Source organism: Notechis scutatus, chromosome 1 (assembly GCF_049901735.1).
Source record: "Notechis scutatus isolate UNSWTSFEM ecotype Mainland chromosome 1, rNotScu1.2, whole genome shotgun sequence".
NCBI classification, from domain to species: domain Eukaryota; kingdom Metazoa; phylum Chordata; class Lepidosauria; order Squamata; family Elapidae; genus Notechis; species Notechis scutatus.
The window spans coordinates 279,978,228-279,998,555 of NC_142009.1; the positions used below are offsets into that span (position 1 = coordinate 279,978,228).

Genomic DNA, 20,328 nt, shown 5'->3' on the forward strand with positions numbered 1-20,328 from the left:
TTAAAAACTACCATATGAAATATTGAATTAATATATAATTCTGATGAATAGCAGTTGTAAAGCTATTGTATTTGAAACATAACTAAATTATATAATCAAGAAAGTAACTTTTCTGGTTCTATTGAATTCAGTTGTTTATGCTACAGGTCAGTAACATCTTATGGTAAGCCTCTGATTGTATATTTACTGGTGGCTGTTGACATTCTGAAGAACTGTCCTACATGTATGTATGTTTCAAGATATTGTATCAGTTGTTAGGTATGGTATGCAAAATTCCTATGAGTGAAGCAAATTTTAAACTAAATGCTGTATGTCTCTTCTGTGAAAATCATAGATAGCAAATCTCCAAATTTTGACCAGTTGCACAGCAAAGATGGTGTACCAGAAATTAAACATTGTATTGTAGTTGTATTGGCTAAATAAACACATACTTGATTTATGAAAGTAAGCCATAAACAGTAGTTTGGAAAGAAGGAGAATATCATGTCTTTTGGATTTACCTTAACTTCAATGTATTGTGAAAAGTCCTTCGGGTAAGCTAAATTGTATACCGTATATAGATTCATTCAAAAGTCCTGCTGGTTATGAAATAGACAAAATGTTTTATCATATTTGTGTATGATACATGTGTTATTTAGATCAGACAAAATGAACCTAATACTCACCTGGTGTTTCAGGTCATAACTGTACAATCCCTTGCCAATCCCAAGCTTGATCAGAAGTGATCTGAAGTGTTATCAGATTGTTCACCTCATATTTAGATTATAATTTAACATATATACTTACACCAATCAATCATTTTAATGTATTTTATTAATGCTTGGCTACCTTTATGCAGGTTTTGTTATGACTGGCAGGCAAAACTATAAGTATACATATAAATATATACAGTATATTTAGATAACTTATTTTAAAATTTCACAAAATCAGTATGTTTTCTGAATAGAACAAATTTCAACCAAATACTTTTAGCAGAATTCTGGTAAGCATTTGTAAAAAAAATCTTCAGGAAGAAACTGAGTCTATATTGTTTTGGTATTGCATATATCAAAATTGAACGATCTTTCATTCCTTGGTAGATAACAAAAATTTTGATTTTATAGAATCATTGAACTGGAAGGAATCTTGAAAATCTTCTAGTCCCCTGCTCAAAGCAGGAGACCTTCTATCATCCTGCACAAATGTCTATTCTATCAAATTTCTATTCAGTCTATTCTTGAAAACCTCCAGTGATGAAGCACCCTTTCCTTCCTTCCTTCCTTCCTTCCTTCCTTCCTTCCTTCCTTCCTTCCTTCCTTCCTTCCTTCCTTCCTTCCTTCCTTCCTTCCTTCCTTCCTTCCTTCTATTTTTGGCATTAAGTCAATATTAATTCCTGGCAACCGCCAGAATTAATCCCTGCAGTTTTCTTAGCAAAGTTACCGAAGTGGGTTGCCACTGCCTGCTTCCCAGAAGAATTGCCTGCTTCTGGCTGAGACGGTATGACTACCCTAAGATCACACTTCTGGTTTTATGCCTAAGGCAGAACTAGAACTCATGGTTTCCCAGTTTCTGGCCTAGTTCCTTAATCACTGTATTCTTCAGTGACAAACAAATGAAGTGAATGAAACACACATTTTAAAGCTTATGTGCATAATAATGAAAATGCCTTTGAAATCAGAGGCCAAGTTAAGGATATGATAAGAAACTTCTGGGTCAAAGTTACAAATCTTTATCAAGCTAATATATTATTTCATCTTCACTGCACAATTCTGCCATTAAGCTTTGGCTTACCAGTCAAAATGTCAAATAGAAAAGTGAGTTGTGTTAATATTCAATCTTGCAATAAACTAAAGGTGTAAAGCTGCTTTTCTACTGAATTACATTAATAAGGTAGTGTGAGTACTTGAATTGAATCTAATTTTTAAAGTGTGTGTTGTTTATCATACAATCTGGGAATTAGGAATTGAAGGATAGTCATATACACTTAAAGGGCATGCAATAGGCAAGGGGTGTCCATATGTCACAGTACCTATGAATAGTTAAGGAAAGTCCATTCCACAAAGTATCAAGATTTCCCAATAAATATGAAAATACAGCTTCTGATTTCTGTCTGCCTGTCATGTTGCCCTTCTTCACAATAAACAATTAGAGGGGCAACATCATTTTAATGATCCAGTCCCTAATTACCTAAGCAAAAGAACTGTACACACGAATAAGCTGAATTACAGCTCTCAAGTAAGCCACATACATAAGTGTCCATTGCTCATAACATTAGTAGGCGGGATCAGGGAATCCATCTGTTGGCTGGTAGCAGGGACAGGATCCCTGTCATGAATGAAAAGCTATCACATTGCCTCATTCAAGTGTGATACGGAAAATAAATTTAGAATGCAGATCCAAGCAGATCTATTTTTCCACGTCATATAAATAAATATGCGGCCTTGGTTAAGATCACCATCCCAAAGAATGACAATTCTGTTCTGATAAGGGTAGAAAATACTAGAAACAGGTCCATCCATTTTTCACATACTTCTCCTTAAGAACCCTCAATGTTTATGAATTAAAAAAAAACCTTTCCGCATATGGGAAAAAAACTGCAGTATGGCTGATGCCATTCTTCCTATGGCGGCCTATTAGTCTGAAGAGACAAAGTGGGTTTTGAGGCATCTCTTCAGATACATCCCTATGTTTGAAATAGCTCACTGCTTCCTGTCAATGCCTACTGTGTTGTTTTAATTCTTTACTCCATGTTCAGAGAATGAAATCACAGCTCAGTCTTGGCTGTGTATTCAGGATGTCCTCATTTGTAAATGGGGGAGAATGTTGGTTCTTAAATATTCTTAAATAAAATAGCAATAGTGCTTTTTAAATCTGTCAAGTTGAGAAAAAGTAAATTTTATGTTGTTGCAACAGCTATTTCCTAATGACCTGCAGTTTAATAAAAAAAATTTGCAGTTGGAGATAATTTTCTTTCTTCTTCATTATTTGTTAAAACCATATAGGTTTTCCAATAGAAACTGCTTGGAAGAAAAACTCAGAACAGGCAGTTAAGACACCTGTCACATATAGAGATGATGATGCCTGGGTTTTAGCTTGCAGGTTGAGGCAATCTGATCCTTCTGTCTATTTCACTGAACCAGAAAGAGTGGACAGAAGTCTATTACATCTTGACCTAAATGTGAGTACCTTTATGAAATACTTTATTGCTATTGTTTATTTATGCTGTTATAGGTCTGCTTACTGGGTTGGTTCTCCATAGTTAGGCAATTATTTTTTCATTTGTTAACATAAAATTTATTTATTGCATTTATTGCTTTTACATTCTTCCATCAGCATGATTAATTGTGCTGAAAATCAGTAACTGTTGGTTGAAAATATTTATTATTTAAACTAACTGCTAAATCTATACCTCTAATTATATCAAATATGAACTTCCCAACAGCTGGATAATCATGGAGCCTTGGCAAGTTCTTATTAATGGTGGAGAAGAATTTGGCAAAATTATTTTAGGAAAAAGGTGGCACATTCTCCTCCTCCTTTCCAAATTAGCTGAAAGAAACCCTTAAAGGTAATATTATATAAAAGCATTGAACTGCCATTCTTCCTCTGAAATAACAACCATGTGAAGGAGACAAGCAACAATAGAGAGGTCATACCCTTCTTTATCCATATAATTAATATCAGGAGTTTCACATTGGATGTAACCTAAACATTGTAGATTGTAATAAATAAAAACAAATATCCAAACAATGTAACAAATTAAAGTACTATATAGCAGGATACCTTAGAAATACTTCAGGTTTTTTTTTCAAATAATTGTTTTTACATTACTTCTATATTTACTTACATTTGAACAGACTTTATTTTTTAAAACAGAAGTCCACTTATGTTTGCAAAACTTCAAAAAGAGCAGGGATGGAGGTTTTCTGTCTCTTAATTATAGCAGGGGAAACTTGCCTTCTGTTTTAAGAACCTCCTAAGTAGTTGCAAGTATTCCTAAACTTACAACCATTCATTTAGTGTCCATTTGATGTTACAAGAGCACTGAAAAAAAGTGATTTTGACCAGTTTTCACACTTAACAACTGCTGCAGCATCTCCATGGCATGAATTTATGACAGTTGCACCATCCCTGGGCCATGTGATCAGCATTTGTAATCTTCCCAGCTGACTTCAGACAAGCAAGGACAATGACGGAAGCCAAATTTGCCTGGCAACCTCATGTTTCACTTATAACCATGGCAAAAGTATCATAAAAGGGAGTAAAACTCATTTTTGCTTAGCAAAAGAAATTTGGGTCTCAGTTGTGGTTGTAAGTCAAGGACTGCCTATATTTATTTACTCTGTAACTTGATATCCTGCTTTTCTGTCAGTTGGGCTTTGAAAGGAGCTAATAATATAAAATGTCATCTATTAACCCCACCCACCCCACCCCAGCGAACACTGAACTAGTATTAGTACCATTTCTTAAAAACCCTAGCTGAAGAAGACAGTTATTTCTTTTCTTGACTGGGAAAAAAATGATAAGTTGAAATTATAACTCCTTAGTTTGTCATGAGACATGGGTCATTGCATCATGAAATTTGGTAACAGCACTTCTGCTGCCAGTCCTAAACAGGTTTATGTCAAGAAAAGCATGTTCTGAGATCTACATAAAAAAGAGTGTCTGTATCCTGACCCTTGACTTGGGCAGGGGTTCGACTAAAAGACCTCCAAGGTCCCTTGCAGCCATATGACTCTGTGATCCTCAGGACCTTTCATATGAGTGGACCTCAACTTCCAGAATTTCCCTACTGGTAGGCTGGCTGGGGAAATCCTGGAGTTGATGTCCATGCAGATTAAAGTTGTTGAGATTGAGAAAAATTAATTTAGCTGATCTTGAAAAGCTAAACAAGGTGAAATCTTACTAGTACTTAAATGGGAGACTGAAAGTTAGGTTGGAAAGATAAAAACATCCTAGAAAAAAACAGTTGCAAATTACTTTTGTACTGTTGCCAAGAACATGACATGTCCACATAGATAGCAGGAATTAAAGTTTACTCAAGGAGATTATCTTTTTTTACTCCTGGCTCATCAGTTGTCTTCCCCATTTACCAGGTGAGATGAATAGATAAGTCTGAAAGAAAGGCATAAATGCTGAGATATAAAAGGAGATCACATTTTAAAAAAAAAGCTTTCTCAGACAAAATAGGCTGCCAAGCCTAGAATGAGTTTTGAATAATAGCTAAATTCTATCCAATTATCAAAACCATATTCCATAGCAAATTATTATTTTATTTAAATATTATTTATTATTTAGATGTTTAACAAAAGGTGCTGCATAATTCATTTATTATTTTACATGATAGGGTATTGCAAAGTTTGATAATGACAAAGAGAATGAGAGAGAGTGACCGGCGAGGTACCTCCATTCTATCCTGCAGTATGCTTTTTATTAGCATAACTTAGATGTATTTTTTTTTCAGAGAAGGTGTTCCTATTTTGAAGCAAACAACTGGATTCCCACAACTACCTTTATTTTCTAAGAATATTATTTATTAGTTGAAACGTCTCTAGTCAAATTGTACGTTTGAATGAAACCATGAGTAAACTTCCTCTACATTCAGTACAAAATCTTTCTGCAAATTTGAATCCATGCTTGCTATTTTATGAATAGTTTAACACACAATTTGACTTAACATTTGCATGCAACTGTAAATACCCAAGAACTCCAGGTTCTTCTTATTCTCATTAAGGGTCATCAATATGTTTTGCTTCCAAATAAGCTCTCAATGGCTTGAATTTGTTGTAAGAGGAAGGATATAACCTAATTGATTCTTACGTTGAGTCCTTCTAAATACAGGAAGCATTTAACTATAACCTTGTTACAGTAATATCCTAGGCTTTGATGTGTGAAGCACATTCAGAGATGATATCTGATAATGAGATCATTCCATTAGAATCGTAATTCCTTTCAACAATATAGTAAATAGAAACTACAGTATACCTTTGTAATGTAATATTACATATAAAGGAAATAATTTGCCATCAATACAATCCTTTTCTTAAATCTATGCCAATCCCCTGCTGTTTTTCAATTTGTTAAATTAATTGAAATCTATAGTTTAGTTATATCATGGTGTGAGGAACATGGCCTTGGCAATTATATTTGAGAAAGACAAAAACTTAGAACCGTGATGGCGAACCTATGGCAGGTGAGCTGCAGGCAAACTTACCTCACTGTGCATGCGCGTGCCTCACAGCTGATTTTCGGTTGGTTTGAGGCCTTTTTTGGCCTCCCAGAGTCTTGAAAAAAAGCCTCTGAGGCCAAATAGGTCCGTTTCATCACTTTCTGTAAATACCAGAAGTGACGAAACAGGCTTATTCGGCTGGCAGAGGCTTCTTTCAAGCCTCTGGGAGGCTGAAAAAGGCCTCAAACCAGCCGAAAATCAGCTGTGAGGTGCAGTGCAGGGGGCAGGGGATTGTGTGCACAGGGGTGTGGGGGGGCACACATTGCCTTCTGGATGCTGGCATGCGAGCACGCGTGCGCCAGCACATGCACAATTTTTGGCACAGGAGCCCAAAAAGGTTAGCCACCACTGCCTTAGAATATGTACTTTTCCAGTGCTAGAATGTAATGGAGAATGATATATTTATTAATTTTACTCACTCTCATTTAATTTAGTCTTCTGATGGAACTTTGGACAAAATAAATTTTTCAGATCGCACAGTCCAAATGTTTAAAGATTTCTATGACATTAATAATCATTTTTACTTTATTTATATCAACAGCAGATATTGCTTGCATTTATCAAGTAAGCATATACTGTGTATATGTAAAAGCTGAATAGGTGGAAAGAACTGTGACCTAATTAGTCAAAGCAAATAAAATCTCATTACCCTGTCTAGAAATATTCCACTTAAGATGTTACATCACTGTTTTTATTTTAAAAGCATAATAATTAGCCTATAATTATATACATTTTGAATAGTAGGGTGTTCATCAAGGTGAGGCTATGACAGTGCTCAGAAAAAGGAATTTGGGAAGGTGTAAAGGAATGGCCATGAAAGAAGAAGTAGAGGCAATGATTAGACTAAGAAACTAATTTGAGAAAATGTGTGAGGCATATCTTTTCTAATTCACACAAAAATAAAGGTAAGAAAGAAAACCTATTCAGGCTTCAGGGTTGTAGGCTTCCTCTATGGCTGTTATAATAAAAGTAGTCGTCTTTAGGGCATCCGTTTCTTAGCCGGGTCTACCTTATAGGGTTGACAAAAAGGCTTTCTTTCTTTGTATGGAGTTGGAGGTTTCTCTCCCCGTGTAAGGAAACTCCATTCTCAAGTACATAAACAGATACTGAAGTGGGAAGGAATAAAAGGATTTAATATTATACCTAATGGAATAAACAAAACATATAAAACTATATTTTCAAAACTGGTTAAATTTCCACAGTTTTTACAGCCACCAAAAGCTGTGGGTGAAGTTCCTCAAACAACCAAACAGCCAAATGTCACTAATTTCTAATGCGTTTGAGTGTATGGATTACTATATGAAAAAAATAACATTAGTTTCTTTTATTTACTCTGTTTCCATTTAAACTAAATTAATATTTCTTTTTGCTTTGGCCTTGTCTGGTTTTTGGAAGGTGGTTCATGGCATTCAATTCAAAAGCCAGTGCATACCTCCAGTGTATTTTATATTTTAGAAAAAAAATATTGGTAAATGTTAAGCAAGTAAGCTGAAAACTGGCTGAAAATAAGATCCATCGCAAGCCCTTAAACTACAGAGGTATTCAGAAATCAAATAATTGTGTGTATCAAGTATATGTGCAAACACCCAAAGACAGCGGAAATACATATTTCTAAATGTCCTGTTCCCTCAGAGTTAATGAATATTCTCTCTGTTTACTTTGCCCTCCCATATAACTTCTAATCCATGGGTGTGGTGAAACTGCCTGATTAGTACCTGTTTGTGGGCCACAGAAATAGTTGTGGAGTTTGAAACACAGTAATATGAAACCAGTCCTCTTGGTAGATGTTCACTCGCTGCAAGCTACATTCCAGACCAAACCTGCACCAAAAGCGGAAGAGTGTTTTCTTTTTATTATTATTATTCAGCTTCAAGGGCAGTACAGTCAGTTAACTTCCACTCTTCAACATTTGAAATTCTCCAGAAGACAAGGCACGTTTTAGGAAAGAACTTCAAATAAATTCCAATTCATCAAGATTGTCCGCATTTCTGATACATAGCTGCTCTGAAGATTCTGCTAAAGTAGCTTTTGACCACAGTGGGGATCTTTCTGAAATTTTCTGCTGACAGATTTTTGTGACTCCTGAGCCAGCATAAGGAAATAGCAAACTGCAAGTACCAGTTGTTCAGTACTAACCTTTAACTCTATTTTCTAGAAAGTAAAAAGCTTTGGAATTCACAGAACAGTAGGAATTAATGCAACTGTGCCACATGCTTTTCAGTCGATTAGTTTGCAGATTTGCCTTGACTAAAAAAAGGCCTTTTGTGTAAAAAAGTAAGTTGTGTTGCTGCTGAGAAAACGTGGCATGCAAAATGAGTGAAATCTTCCTATTTCTTCAGTACTAAAGTTTTAAATGTTGGCAGGAATTTGCATTTCATACCACTATGTTGTAGGAAAAACTGTGTGATTCGGAGAAGCAGCTTCCCTCCATAATGATTCAATTTACTTACTGAATACAAAAAACATTTCTTGGAAGTAATTATATAGAAATAAATAGTTCTTGTTCCAAGAATATATGTGTGTTTTGATTTGCCCAACATGGAAAAAAATTGTGATTTTAGTAAGCTGTCTAATCCAGGGAAAGAGAAGGAGACTGAAGCAAGCCATGCTTTCTTAACTAAATTTTCTATGAAAGCACTGTTTGGATTTACAGATAAATTAGAACCAGGAGCTTCAAAACAACAAGTGGTTTTAAAAGGGCTTCCAAATATCAATGGGGATATTGATAGCCATGTGGACAAAGATGAGAAGAACAGAGTAAATGAAGAAGCTGATCTAAATACAGCTGATCTGCTTCCAGAAACAATGCATGAGGAAAGTAATGTTCAAGCTGTTCCAGAAGCTGACACAAGAGACATTTTTGTTTTGGGGACAGTCTCAGGAATGGATGACCCGGCTTCAAATGACCCTGAAGAAACCATTACTGGTGCTTCAAATGTGTGTAGAATTTATGCTGGAAACTTTGTTGACTCTGAAGATAATGACAGTATAGATAATACCTCTATAGACTTTGCTTTTGTCTCAGATGATCATCAGGCTGATGTTTATGGCTTGGAAACACAGCAAAGGGAGCAGAAGCAGCCGTCCCTCTCCAATTCCTATTCTAGCCACTCTCCTTTGTGTGAATTCAGCAAACAAGATTATAAGGATTCCATTCTTGTTCAGGGTACTTTGGCTCATACAACAAGTGACACAGAATTAGACAATGAGGCTACAGATCTAGATGTGGATGGAAATGTAACAAACTATCCTGTGTTAAATTGTGCTGTATCATTGGAGGATAATGATCAAAATGAAGATACAGAACTATATACAGAAATTGGTAGTACTATACCAGGGAATAACACAGAATCAATTCTACCGAGTTCTAAATGGCCTTCAAAAGAAATGGGGGATACAATACCAGAAATGTATTCAAATTCAAAGGTTGGAACACCAGTCAAGGAAAATATTAGTTCAATTGTTACAGCAAAGGATATTCAGGAAGCTGAAGAAGAGCAGAAATCTCTTTCAAGTGACTGCAGCACTGATTCTCCTACAAAACCAGCTTCAAGTGAAAAATCCTTTCAGCTCCCAGCCTTCTTTAGTGGATTACGTGTTCGAAAGAAAGGGTTGTCTGCAGATTCGGAGGAAACTGTCACCGAAATCAAACAGAAAGACAGTGATCTAGCTATGCTCAAACTAAGACAGCCTGTTAAGAAATCGAATCTTGCACCTGAGCCGATAACCAAGAAGAAAATATCAGAGCCAAAAGGTTCTCCTACGTTTCTAGAACAGCTTTCTCAGTTGTTAGGGCCTAAAGCTGAGGAGAAAGGTATTGATGAAGTAGTACAAGCATCTACAGAAGTCCAAGAAAGGAAATCTAATGAGAAAATGGATCCATGTGAAGAAATGAAACCAAGTCCTGCAGAATCTGCACTGGATGCATTTAAAGCTTTATTTACACGTCCTCCCAAAAAAGAAACAACTGCTGACATTTCAGAATTAGAAGCAATAAAACGCAAAATGAAACATGAAAAGGAATCTTTGATGGCAATATTTGAGAGGTCTAAAGCAAAATCCGGTGACGCAGCCACAGAAACAAAACCAGTAGGTTGATTGATTCTCTTGTGTGCTATGTCTAGAATATAATTGCAAAAGACTGGAGTTTTTGATAGTTAGGTTTCATCAGTGAGTAGAATTAAAATAATGGTAGTAACTTCTGATGCAGAAAATGTACCACCAAACTGAGGCTGCCCTCCATTTTATTTTTCTCACCACAATACTAGATAATCTTGATAAAAGTTGTGCATAAAACAATATTGTATAAAATAGCAATGTACATTATATAAATATAGATTATCATACATTAATCGGCAAAATCTTGTATGCATGAATTGTCAGATTATATTTCAGAGAGAGAAAGGTGATAATTGAGAGGCGTATTTGCCTATAATTTATAGATTTGTGACTTACTCATTATTTTAATTTGTTTTTTTAAAAGAAAATTAACTATTAGTCAGTGTATTGGTAGGCAAATACTCATTGTAAAAACATTTTAAAATAATTTGTTTATATCTAATACATTAACATTTTGCTTTTATCCAAGAGATTTAAACCAGGATCATAATATATGTTTACTTTTATCTTTAAAATATAAATTTACACTGTAGGGTAGTGTAAATTGACAATTATTATCCTACCCAAATTCACACTGTGAATATTAAGAACCTGTTATTGGACACCCACCTAGTTTGAAAATAAGGAAAGAAGAAAAAAAAGTGTACGTACAATAATTTTGTAGAGTTAATATTGAATAATGTAATACATTTTTTTGTTTGTGTGGTTTTGTTTTATCAGGCTGTTGTAATTCCTTCAGAACAGGATGACAAGACTCCAGGAAGACTCCAGACTGTCTGGCCCCCACTCAGAGCAAAGGATGAAGAAGAGAAAATAGGCTTAAAATATACAGAAGCAGGTAATTGAAAGCAAGTATACATAGAATTAGTAATGATAGATTTCTTACATGAATGTTTACACAATGTGCTTGAAAACAAAAGTTATTGTATCATTTCCGGGATACAATTTCAAAGGTTGAAATAAGTAAATGATTTTGAGGTTAATTCTGTTCATTATTACAATGCTTATCCCATGATAAGTTCCTCTTTCAAATATTTTTTTTGTCAAGCAGTTATAAGGAAACATAAGTATGAATATAACATATAAACATTTAAGTATAAACATGTATAAGTATATACATAAGAAATTAGTACGAATAAATGGATAAATGGGAATAGTAGGAGAGGGCGGTAGGCGCACTGGTGCACTTATGCATGCCCCCTTACAGACCTCTTAGGAATGGAGTGAGGTCCACGGGAGACAATTTAAGGTTAAAGTTTTGGGGGTTTAAGGATGTAACAACAGAATCAGGTAGTGAGTTCCAGGCATTGACCACTTTGTTGGTGAAGTTGCATTTTCTGCAATCAAGTTTGGAGTGGTTTAGTTTGAGTTTGTATCTATTGTTTGTCCATGTATGATTGAGGTTGAAGCTTAAGTAGCCAATAAATACAGCTATATTAACCCATTGAGAAATTCTCTACAATCTGATTTTAAAGTATTAAAATGATGTTTGAATACAGTTAGATTTCAGTTCACCGATTGTGTTTAAAAATGTTTGTTTTGCAAGATTATGAAGAAATGCAATGTCATACTTTGCAGCAAAAGTCAATCAAATTGCTCTATTCCGTTTTCTTACTAAAGAACTATTTTTAAAAGTGCAATAGTTGGTAATTTGTGAAGTAATACAGCTCAAGAAATAGTATATCTGTAATAGCTTAATTATTGCCATTGGCATGCATTTTGTACATTTTATGTAAGAATTACAAGGCTCAGATTAAAATACAGAAACATTTGCTAGAAATTAATAGAAATGAGCAAAATGGTTCAAAATCTTAAACACCATACATACAAAAGGCATACTCTTTAAAATCTTCTTCATTTTTTTCTATGTTGATCCTTTTTATTAGTTTATAATACAATAAATACAAAAATACAAAAGTAAATAATAGGGGACGGAGAAAAGAAGGGGAAGAGAAAAGACATTGACTTCCAACTCCCTTTGCTGCAGTAGAACGAGATAGTAACATCAAACCTCAACTTTTTACATTTACATAGTAGTATAAACTAGCCATTTTTATAACAAGTCTATCTAATTGGTAAAGCACAAAATCAAAGTTTCATTTTTTTTCTATCTCAAGCACAAAGTTCAGAAGCAGTTTCCAAGTAGAAACAAAAGTAATTGTGTATTTTTCTTTTATCAAAACAGTCAATTTAGCCATCTCAAATAACTCCATCAACTTTTGCAGCTATTTGTCCATTGTGGAAATTAAAGTGTCCTTCCATTTTTGTGTATATTTTGCTGCTGACATCAAAGTTCAAAAAAAAAAAATCAAGTCTTTTTTCATTAAACCCTCAAAAGAAAAGTTTCTCTTTTATCTTTATATTCACTTTAAGAATCTTCTGTATTAGAATATTAATTTGTTTGCTTTATCACATGTCCACCATAAATAATAAAAAGTCCCTTCTTTACATTTGCATTTCCAACATTCATTTGAAATAGCTTTATATATTCTTGATAACGTGTCTGGTGTTAAATACCAACTATACATCATCTTATAAAATTCTTCTTCTAAATTGTAATTTTATGTAAATTTAATGTAAATATTCTTCCATTGTTCAAGCATTTCATTAAATCTAAAGTTTCTTGGCCACGGAATCAAATGCTTTACATATTCACTTTCCAAATTCAGATTTAATAACATTTTATAAATCTTAGCAATAATATGTTCATCATTACCACACAGTAGGTTTTCCAATTCATTTTTAACAAGTCAAACTCATAACTCTTTTTGTCTCATTTAAATCTTTCTTTCAATTATAAATATGCAGACATGTTCTTATGATTCTAGGTCTTCTTTACATTTGAGGATAGAGATCACCAAAATTAAAATATATTGTTTTACCATAAGTCTCACTCTAGGTTCTCTTCAGGTTGTATAAATCTTTTGCTTTTTAACATTCTAAAAAAATATAAATGGTGAAAACTGACTAAATTATAAAATTACTTTGTGAATAAAGTACTAAAATGTTAACATCCCAAATTATTAGACAATTAGGTGAGTGTCTGTGATTGTATTTCTATAGGTGCCTATATGTGTATATTCTCTGTATATATGTTACTGACGATGTCTGAAAAGCTGGCATTGTATAGAATGCCTAGGAAATCTATAGAATGTGTCATGTTTTTAGACAAAGAATGAAATGTTTGTTATTTTAATATGCTATATACTTTTACTAGGCTTTGTATATAATATTATGTAGAATGACAAGAACCTTTTAGGCAAAGTATGAAAAGAGAGTAATGAAAAGGGTTAGGGTTAGTGTTAACCCTCTTTTTCGAAAAAAACGTATATAAAAATGAAAAAGGAAATGCAAAATAAAGTGCGGAACTTTCTTACTGGAAAAAAAATCAAGAGGAAAAAGACCAGCATTGACCTACTTGTTGTAATAAGGAAGACTAGAATGGCAATTTAGCAGGAGTATTTTATACCTTGCTGTTTGCATTTTGGCATTGCATAGAATGCCTAGGACATGAAATATTAAGCATTTCATACTTTGACATCCCAGTTTTGACATTTTATAGAATTCCTAGACGTTCTATAAAATGCCTAATTTCACATATTGATGGTAGCATATATAAAACGTTATCATGGTCAAGTGAGACATAATGAAAGACATAGGAACATAACACAGAATGCATTAAAATGAATATTTGCAAAGTTCTAAAATTAGGAGATAATAGCTTTTTGATATGTCATGTATACACACACACACACACACACACACACACACACACTCTTAAGCAAATCTTTTTCAAGCCATGCACCAAACTTTAAGAATCACAATGATTCTACTGAGAATTTCAGAAAGAACCCATAGCATCCTGGGAAACAGCTTTGACTTTTTTCTTCCATAACTGTTGGTTTGAGCTAGGAAAAAGAAACAATATCACACTCCCTTGGGGAAAATTTTTGATTATATAGAATGTGCTCTAAATGGCATTTTCACTGTTTGCTGTGCACTTAACAAGGAGAAGAGAGTTTAGAATGCATGGGGCTACACACAAAGATTTCTCACCTAGTTTGAGAAATGCCAGAATTAGTCACACTTCAGTAAGAAAGTAAAAAAATTATTCATGATATCTTAATCCACCGATCTTCAGAAAAGGGTCAATACGTTGTAATTTGGGCTGCTCTGGGTGGATGCATCCACTGTAAATCTTCAGTGGATAAACTTAGATAAGTTCCAGTATCCCAAAGACTTGAAATATTATTACTTATCTAACACATGCAGATTCTCATCATGGGTATTCATTGTTTTGAGCTTAAAATGTTAGCAACTTATTTACAGTCACTTTGGAATCAGCCATTCCCCTCCTAATGAGGGAATTTAGGTTGGCTTCCAGGTGAACTTTTAATCCTAAATAACACAATCAAAACCATTAGCTGATTTTTGTCCTATAATAACTTCTAGAAAATTCTCCCAGGCTATTGCTGTCACAGAACATTCTACTTACATAACAGAAAAGCACCAAGCTGGATCCAACTCCTTTTCTGAAAATAGGATCATTTCCTTGGTTGCCATCTGTTCAGGATATTTTTGCCAGTAAAAAAGGAAACATTCATTATTAATACCCTTTTTCAACTTCTCTCACTATAGCACATAATCATGGACATTTTTAAAGTTAATTATGGAAGCATGGAAAGGTTTACAGAACAGAATAACAGAGTTGGAAAGGACCTTGGAGGTCTTGTAGTCCAATCCCTGCTCAGGCAAGAAATGCTGCACCATTTCAGACAAATGATATCTTATATCTTCTTAAAACCCTCCAGTGGTTGAAGCATTTACAACTTCTAGAGGCGAATTGTTCCACTGATTAATTTTTATAATTGTCAGGAAATTTCTCCTTAGTTCTAGGTTGGCTTTCTCCTTGATCAGTTTCTATCCATTGCTTTAGAGAATATGTTGACCCCTCTCTTATTTGTGGCAGCCCCTTAGATATTGGAACACTGCTATCATGTCAACCCTAGTCCTTCTTTTTATTGAACTAGACATACCCAATTCCTGAAACTGTTCTTCATCTGATTTTGCCTCCAGTCCCCTAATTATTTTTATTGCTCTTCTTTGCACTCTTTCTAGAGTCTCAACACCTTTTTTATACCATGGCAACCAAAACTGGATGAAATATTCCAAGTATGCTCTTATCAAGGCATTATAAAGTGGTGCTAATATTTCATGTGAATTTGATTCTATCCATCTCTTAAGCAGCCTAGACTGTGTTGGCTATTTTGGCAGCTGCGGAACACTGCTGGCTCATATTTAAATGATTGTCCACTAGGGAAAATTATCCACTTGATTTACGAGGTAGAGGAATATCAACAAAATTGCTGTGCCATCCTTTCTGCCAGTGGACCTCACCTTTTAATCCCATGGATATCCACTCAGGCAGATTTTGAATCTAATCCAATATTTGATTTATATTATATGCCTATTATCCTAACAGTAACTTCTTGACCTTCGCAACTTTAAAATGTGTGGACTTCAACTTCCAGCATTCCCCAGCCAACTTGCTGAACGCTTGATTGAAGAGCAACTTTACCTTTTTATTGTAAAAAACTATGTAAAGATTCAGTAGAAATTTAGAAAATTGGAATTTAATGAGACAGTAGGTACAATATTATTAGGTGTCACTACTTGCTGTTGCTCTGCAATAATTATTATATCAAATATAATTTGCACAGACCTAAACTTCAACAATTGCATGCTTATTCACTATGTGATTGAGTGAAAAGGAAATTTAACTCAACACAAGTAGAAGAGAAATGTTCAATAGCAGTTGGTAAAAGTCACTGCCATCTATACAGACTATACATTTTACTTTAAAGCCGTATATATGACTTTTGAATCCTTTCTTATTTTTGCTATAATTGCCTTGATTCCTTTTTCTTTATAAAACATTAAGACTACGACCTAAACTTCAGGTTCAACCAGGGTCTTCAAACTTGAAGTTGAGGACTTAACCCCAGAATTCCTGAGCTAACATGACTGGAAGAGGAATTCTTGAAGTTGAAGTCCACAAGTCTTAAAAGCAGGGGTGGGATTCTACAGGTTCGCACCTATTCACTGGAACCTGTTGTTAACATTCTAAGCAGTTCGGAGAACCCGTTGTTAGAAGAAATTACTGGCCTAATCTTGTAAGGAAGGCAGGAAGGAAACATTCTGTTGTTGCTTACAGAAACTGCCTCTCCATTAACTCTTATTACATTCTTGGCAGGACTAGACTTCCTGTCTCAGGAACGTCTCTGGAGTTTTTTTCCTCCTTTGCTGGTACTTTGCTTGTGTGGAGTGACCATTCAAAGTTACAGTGGCACTGAAAAAAGTGACTTATGGCTGTTTTTCACACTTACGACTGTTGCAGCATCCCCACAGTCATGAGACGCCAGGCGAGGAGATGCGTGCCTCGATGTGAGTGATTTTGAGTTGGCCACACCCAGCCAGTCACATGACCATGAAACCACGCCCACCAACTAAGCCATGCCCACAGAACCGGTTGTTAAAAAATTTGAATCCCACCCCTGCTTAAAAGCTGCCAAGTTTGAAGAGCCCTGTTCTAACCACTAGTCCTATTGTTTTAGTTTAGTTACATAACATCCATTTAGTTACAGATCACATAAAAAGTTTATTATGGTCATGGCATTATGGTCGGGAGCATGGGATAAATTAAAGTAGATTTTAATGACCATTTATTTTATTTATTTATTTGATTTGATTTGATTTGTCAATTGCTTACAAGATAATAGGTATAAGTATAAACATGAGTAAGAATACAGGAAATAGGTACAAATAAATTTAATGACAAAGTAATAATAAAAATATAAAAAAATATAAAAAGCTAGAATATATGAACAATATATTAATTTAGATAGATATAGACAATATAGATATGATATAGATATAGATGCAAATACAGGTAAACAATTTTAAAAAGTCTAAAAGAAGAGTTAGAAGCCATAGGGACTGACTATAAAAGGTTAGTATATGGATGACTATAACAAGCTACAGAGCACTCTAATATGGTCAATTAGGTGCTCAATAAATCTAGTTTAGAGCAAAAGACATCATCATTTTAAGGGAAAACACACATTCTTATCAAATGTGTCTTTCCTCCCTACAAAATAAAAAAGGACATAAGGACTGAGCATTTATCAGATTAACTGCTCTAACTCAGTACATAAATTTGTACTCTCTAAGTGGAAACATTTATGTACTACGTCAAATAGTTTTTTCAGCTTATGGAAAGAAAAAATTGCATCTTTAAAATGTTTATATAAAAATAGTACACAGGCAAAAAAGAGAGGTTCTTCATTATATTATTTGTCAATATATAAGTATTGTATTTCATATTACAACCATTGCTTGTGCCTCTGACAATGTACTGTGCTCAAAATGATGCTGTGCATTTCCATTGTGTTGAGCTACTGTTGTATCTAATTATTTACTAAAATGGCTTTCTGTCTTCCCACTCTGAACAGTGGCAGTAATTTGATTTTTTTTTCTGATACAAGTAGTATAAAAAGAGAACTTTGTTTAGCTGACAGTGTTGGAAATAATCGCAGTAAGATATAATTTTTTTCATGTTTTAAATAGCATTTTCTAGTAAGTTTATATGTTTCATTTCTATTTCATCACCTTTTACAGTTATTTAATCCTGCAGCAAAGTCACGCTGTTTCTATGGCACCTCAATTTCCATGGCAACAGACTGTGAAGCTATAAATACTATTTTTAATTTAGTGTGAGAAAAAGAAGCAAGGTTGTGAATGAAAACAAAAGTACCTTAACTGAAAACTGAAAATAATAGTATTTCTCATAAAAAAGCAGATTTCAGTTGTAATATTAACTGTGTTACAGTATCTAACAACATGCTTTAATTAAAATAACCTGTTCTGGGTTCAAGTGATGCATGATCTAGCATTTTGAGTGATTTCAGGTCACAAAATCACAAGTTTAGTTTTCCTTTTATTCATGACAAACGGAAGATTTTGAAGACTTGCCCATTGCCTTGTTAATCTGCAGATTTTTGTGCAGCTCTGAGTAACATTGTACTTTCCTCATTCTCTTATAATATTTGCGGAAATTACATTTTAACTGGGAAAAATAAAATCCTTTTAAAGACAATTGATTCAGATGGTACTGTTAATTTAACCTTTTTTCTCAATATGGCACTCTTAAAGATCAAACCCCAAGCAAGCAAGCCAATGGGTGCATTGACTTGGGGATATGGAAGCTAAATTTCAGCATGTGGTGAGGCCATTTTGGGAAACACTTAATTGCAAAATAGTACCAAATAACTGTACTATTTGTGTTATAATGTCAGTTTAAATTTACATTCTGTAAGCTGCTTACTTTGGAGAAAGTAGATTTCTGTCAAAAAGGTTCCATTAAATCTAATTTACTTATTTATATAACCTATGTAACATTATTTGAATATCCTTTATTGTCAAATATGTAACAAATATACTACCTTTTACAATTAAATCAATACAGTGCTGAAAGTCCTCTTTTCTTACTCAAGAAACCATTCAAATGATAAACAAAAGCAAGTGAATCCTTTTTATGGTATAGTTCTGGAGCAAAGAACCTTCTAAATAAGCTTTTCAGTTATTCGTTTTGCTATTTTTATGAGTAATCTAAAAGAGGGCATAGAATTTCCATAATGGCATCTTGCATGCATCCTGTTGTAAACCTTTGTGAATATTCTATGAGAAGATCCAGAATTAATTTAGATGATGTCATGAACTGAAAGAGCAATAGCAGTATATCTAAACTATAATCTACTGTTTGTACGTGTATCCTCCATGCTGAATGGAAAACCACTTTTGTGAATTGCTTTGTAAATTGTATTTGTGGAACCCATGTGGACAATTATGTTCTAGCTGAATGCAGTGATTAATAATGGTTTGTACTAAATATAAAATAACCAAGTGAATCTAATTAAAAGAATAAAAGAGATATGGGTGGCTATGGCTATGACATCCTATAATACAAATAAAGTTTGCATCTGAAATGACTCATTAACAGAAAACTATGTTGTATGACACAAAGTAAACATTCCATTATTATCATTCCTTTGTTTAAGATGGGCAAATGGGAGTGTGAAGCCTATCAAAGGCATGTTTATTTAACTTTCTTCAATCTTTGCCAGTTGGGTGTAATTATTTGCTGGACTCTAATTTGGAATGTTTCGCCTTACAGCGGAATAATTACTCAGTTTTATCAAGTGATCTGACAATGGGTTAATTTTTCTCTAAGTCATGAGGCAGCCAGATAGTTACCAAAATACAAAAGAGGGATTACAGGGCTTAGTTAGTGTTGTCATGATAAATGAATAAGCATGAATGTGTTGTGTATGGACAAGGGAGCAAATGCTTCATAAATGAATGTAAATGTGGTTGAGTATTTACAGATAAACTAGGCAGAAACTCAGGAAGAGGTTTGTTTTGACTGATTTGCATGTATGCAAAATTATCTTCCTGTGTTTTTTTATGAAAAGCTCAGTATCTATAGCAATAACATGTTGCCTGAATTGTTTCTGTAATCTTTACAAAATTAAACTCGAATAGCAAAGTGCCAAACTTACCAAACCTTGAACTTCCACAATCTCCAGTACAAAAAATCATTGAACTATGCCCAGTTGCCAGCAATGGAATCTTAGTTATTCTTTGTAATTGTTGTGAACCTTGCTTTCCTTTTGTTGTACTGGCTTGTTGAGACACTGGTCTCCAGCGATTTTTAATTTCAGATTCCATCATCTGACTATTTCTATTCCTGACTGTTATTAATATTGAATACTAATAGTGTATGTAGAGCTGTCCATGAAGATAGATTAGAAACTGTCTTCAATGTTCTTGACTACAGCAAGTTTAAGATGCATGAATTTCAACTCCCAGAATTCCCCACCTGGCAATGAATCCCACTTTCTGAGTTTGAGAAATATTGCTTTAGATTGTTGGAAGTGCAGATT

At 34.1% G+C, this 20,328-nt stretch overlaps 1 protein-coding gene across 4 annotated transcripts in view; it reads left to right on the forward strand.

Annotated features, from left to right (window-relative positions):
- The window catches only part of FMN1 (formin 1), a 144,885-nt gene that overhangs the window by 26,750 nt on the left and 97,807 nt on the right, over positions 1-20,328 (forward strand). For 2 of the 4 annotated variants that reach the window (XM_087951733.1, XM_087951732.1), the window contains exons 3-4: positions 2,982-3,157; positions 11,048-11,165. The exons of 1 other annotated variant lie outside the window; for it this stretch is intronic. In XM_087951733.1, the coding sequence (XP_087807859.1) occupies positions 2,982-3,157; positions 11,048-11,165 (294 nt within the window). Of the gene's footprint in view, positions 1-2,981; positions 3,158-7,873; positions 10,298-11,047; positions 11,166-20,328 lie in introns of those variants that run through there. One more of the 4 variants, XM_026664558.2, reaches the window with a different exon arrangement.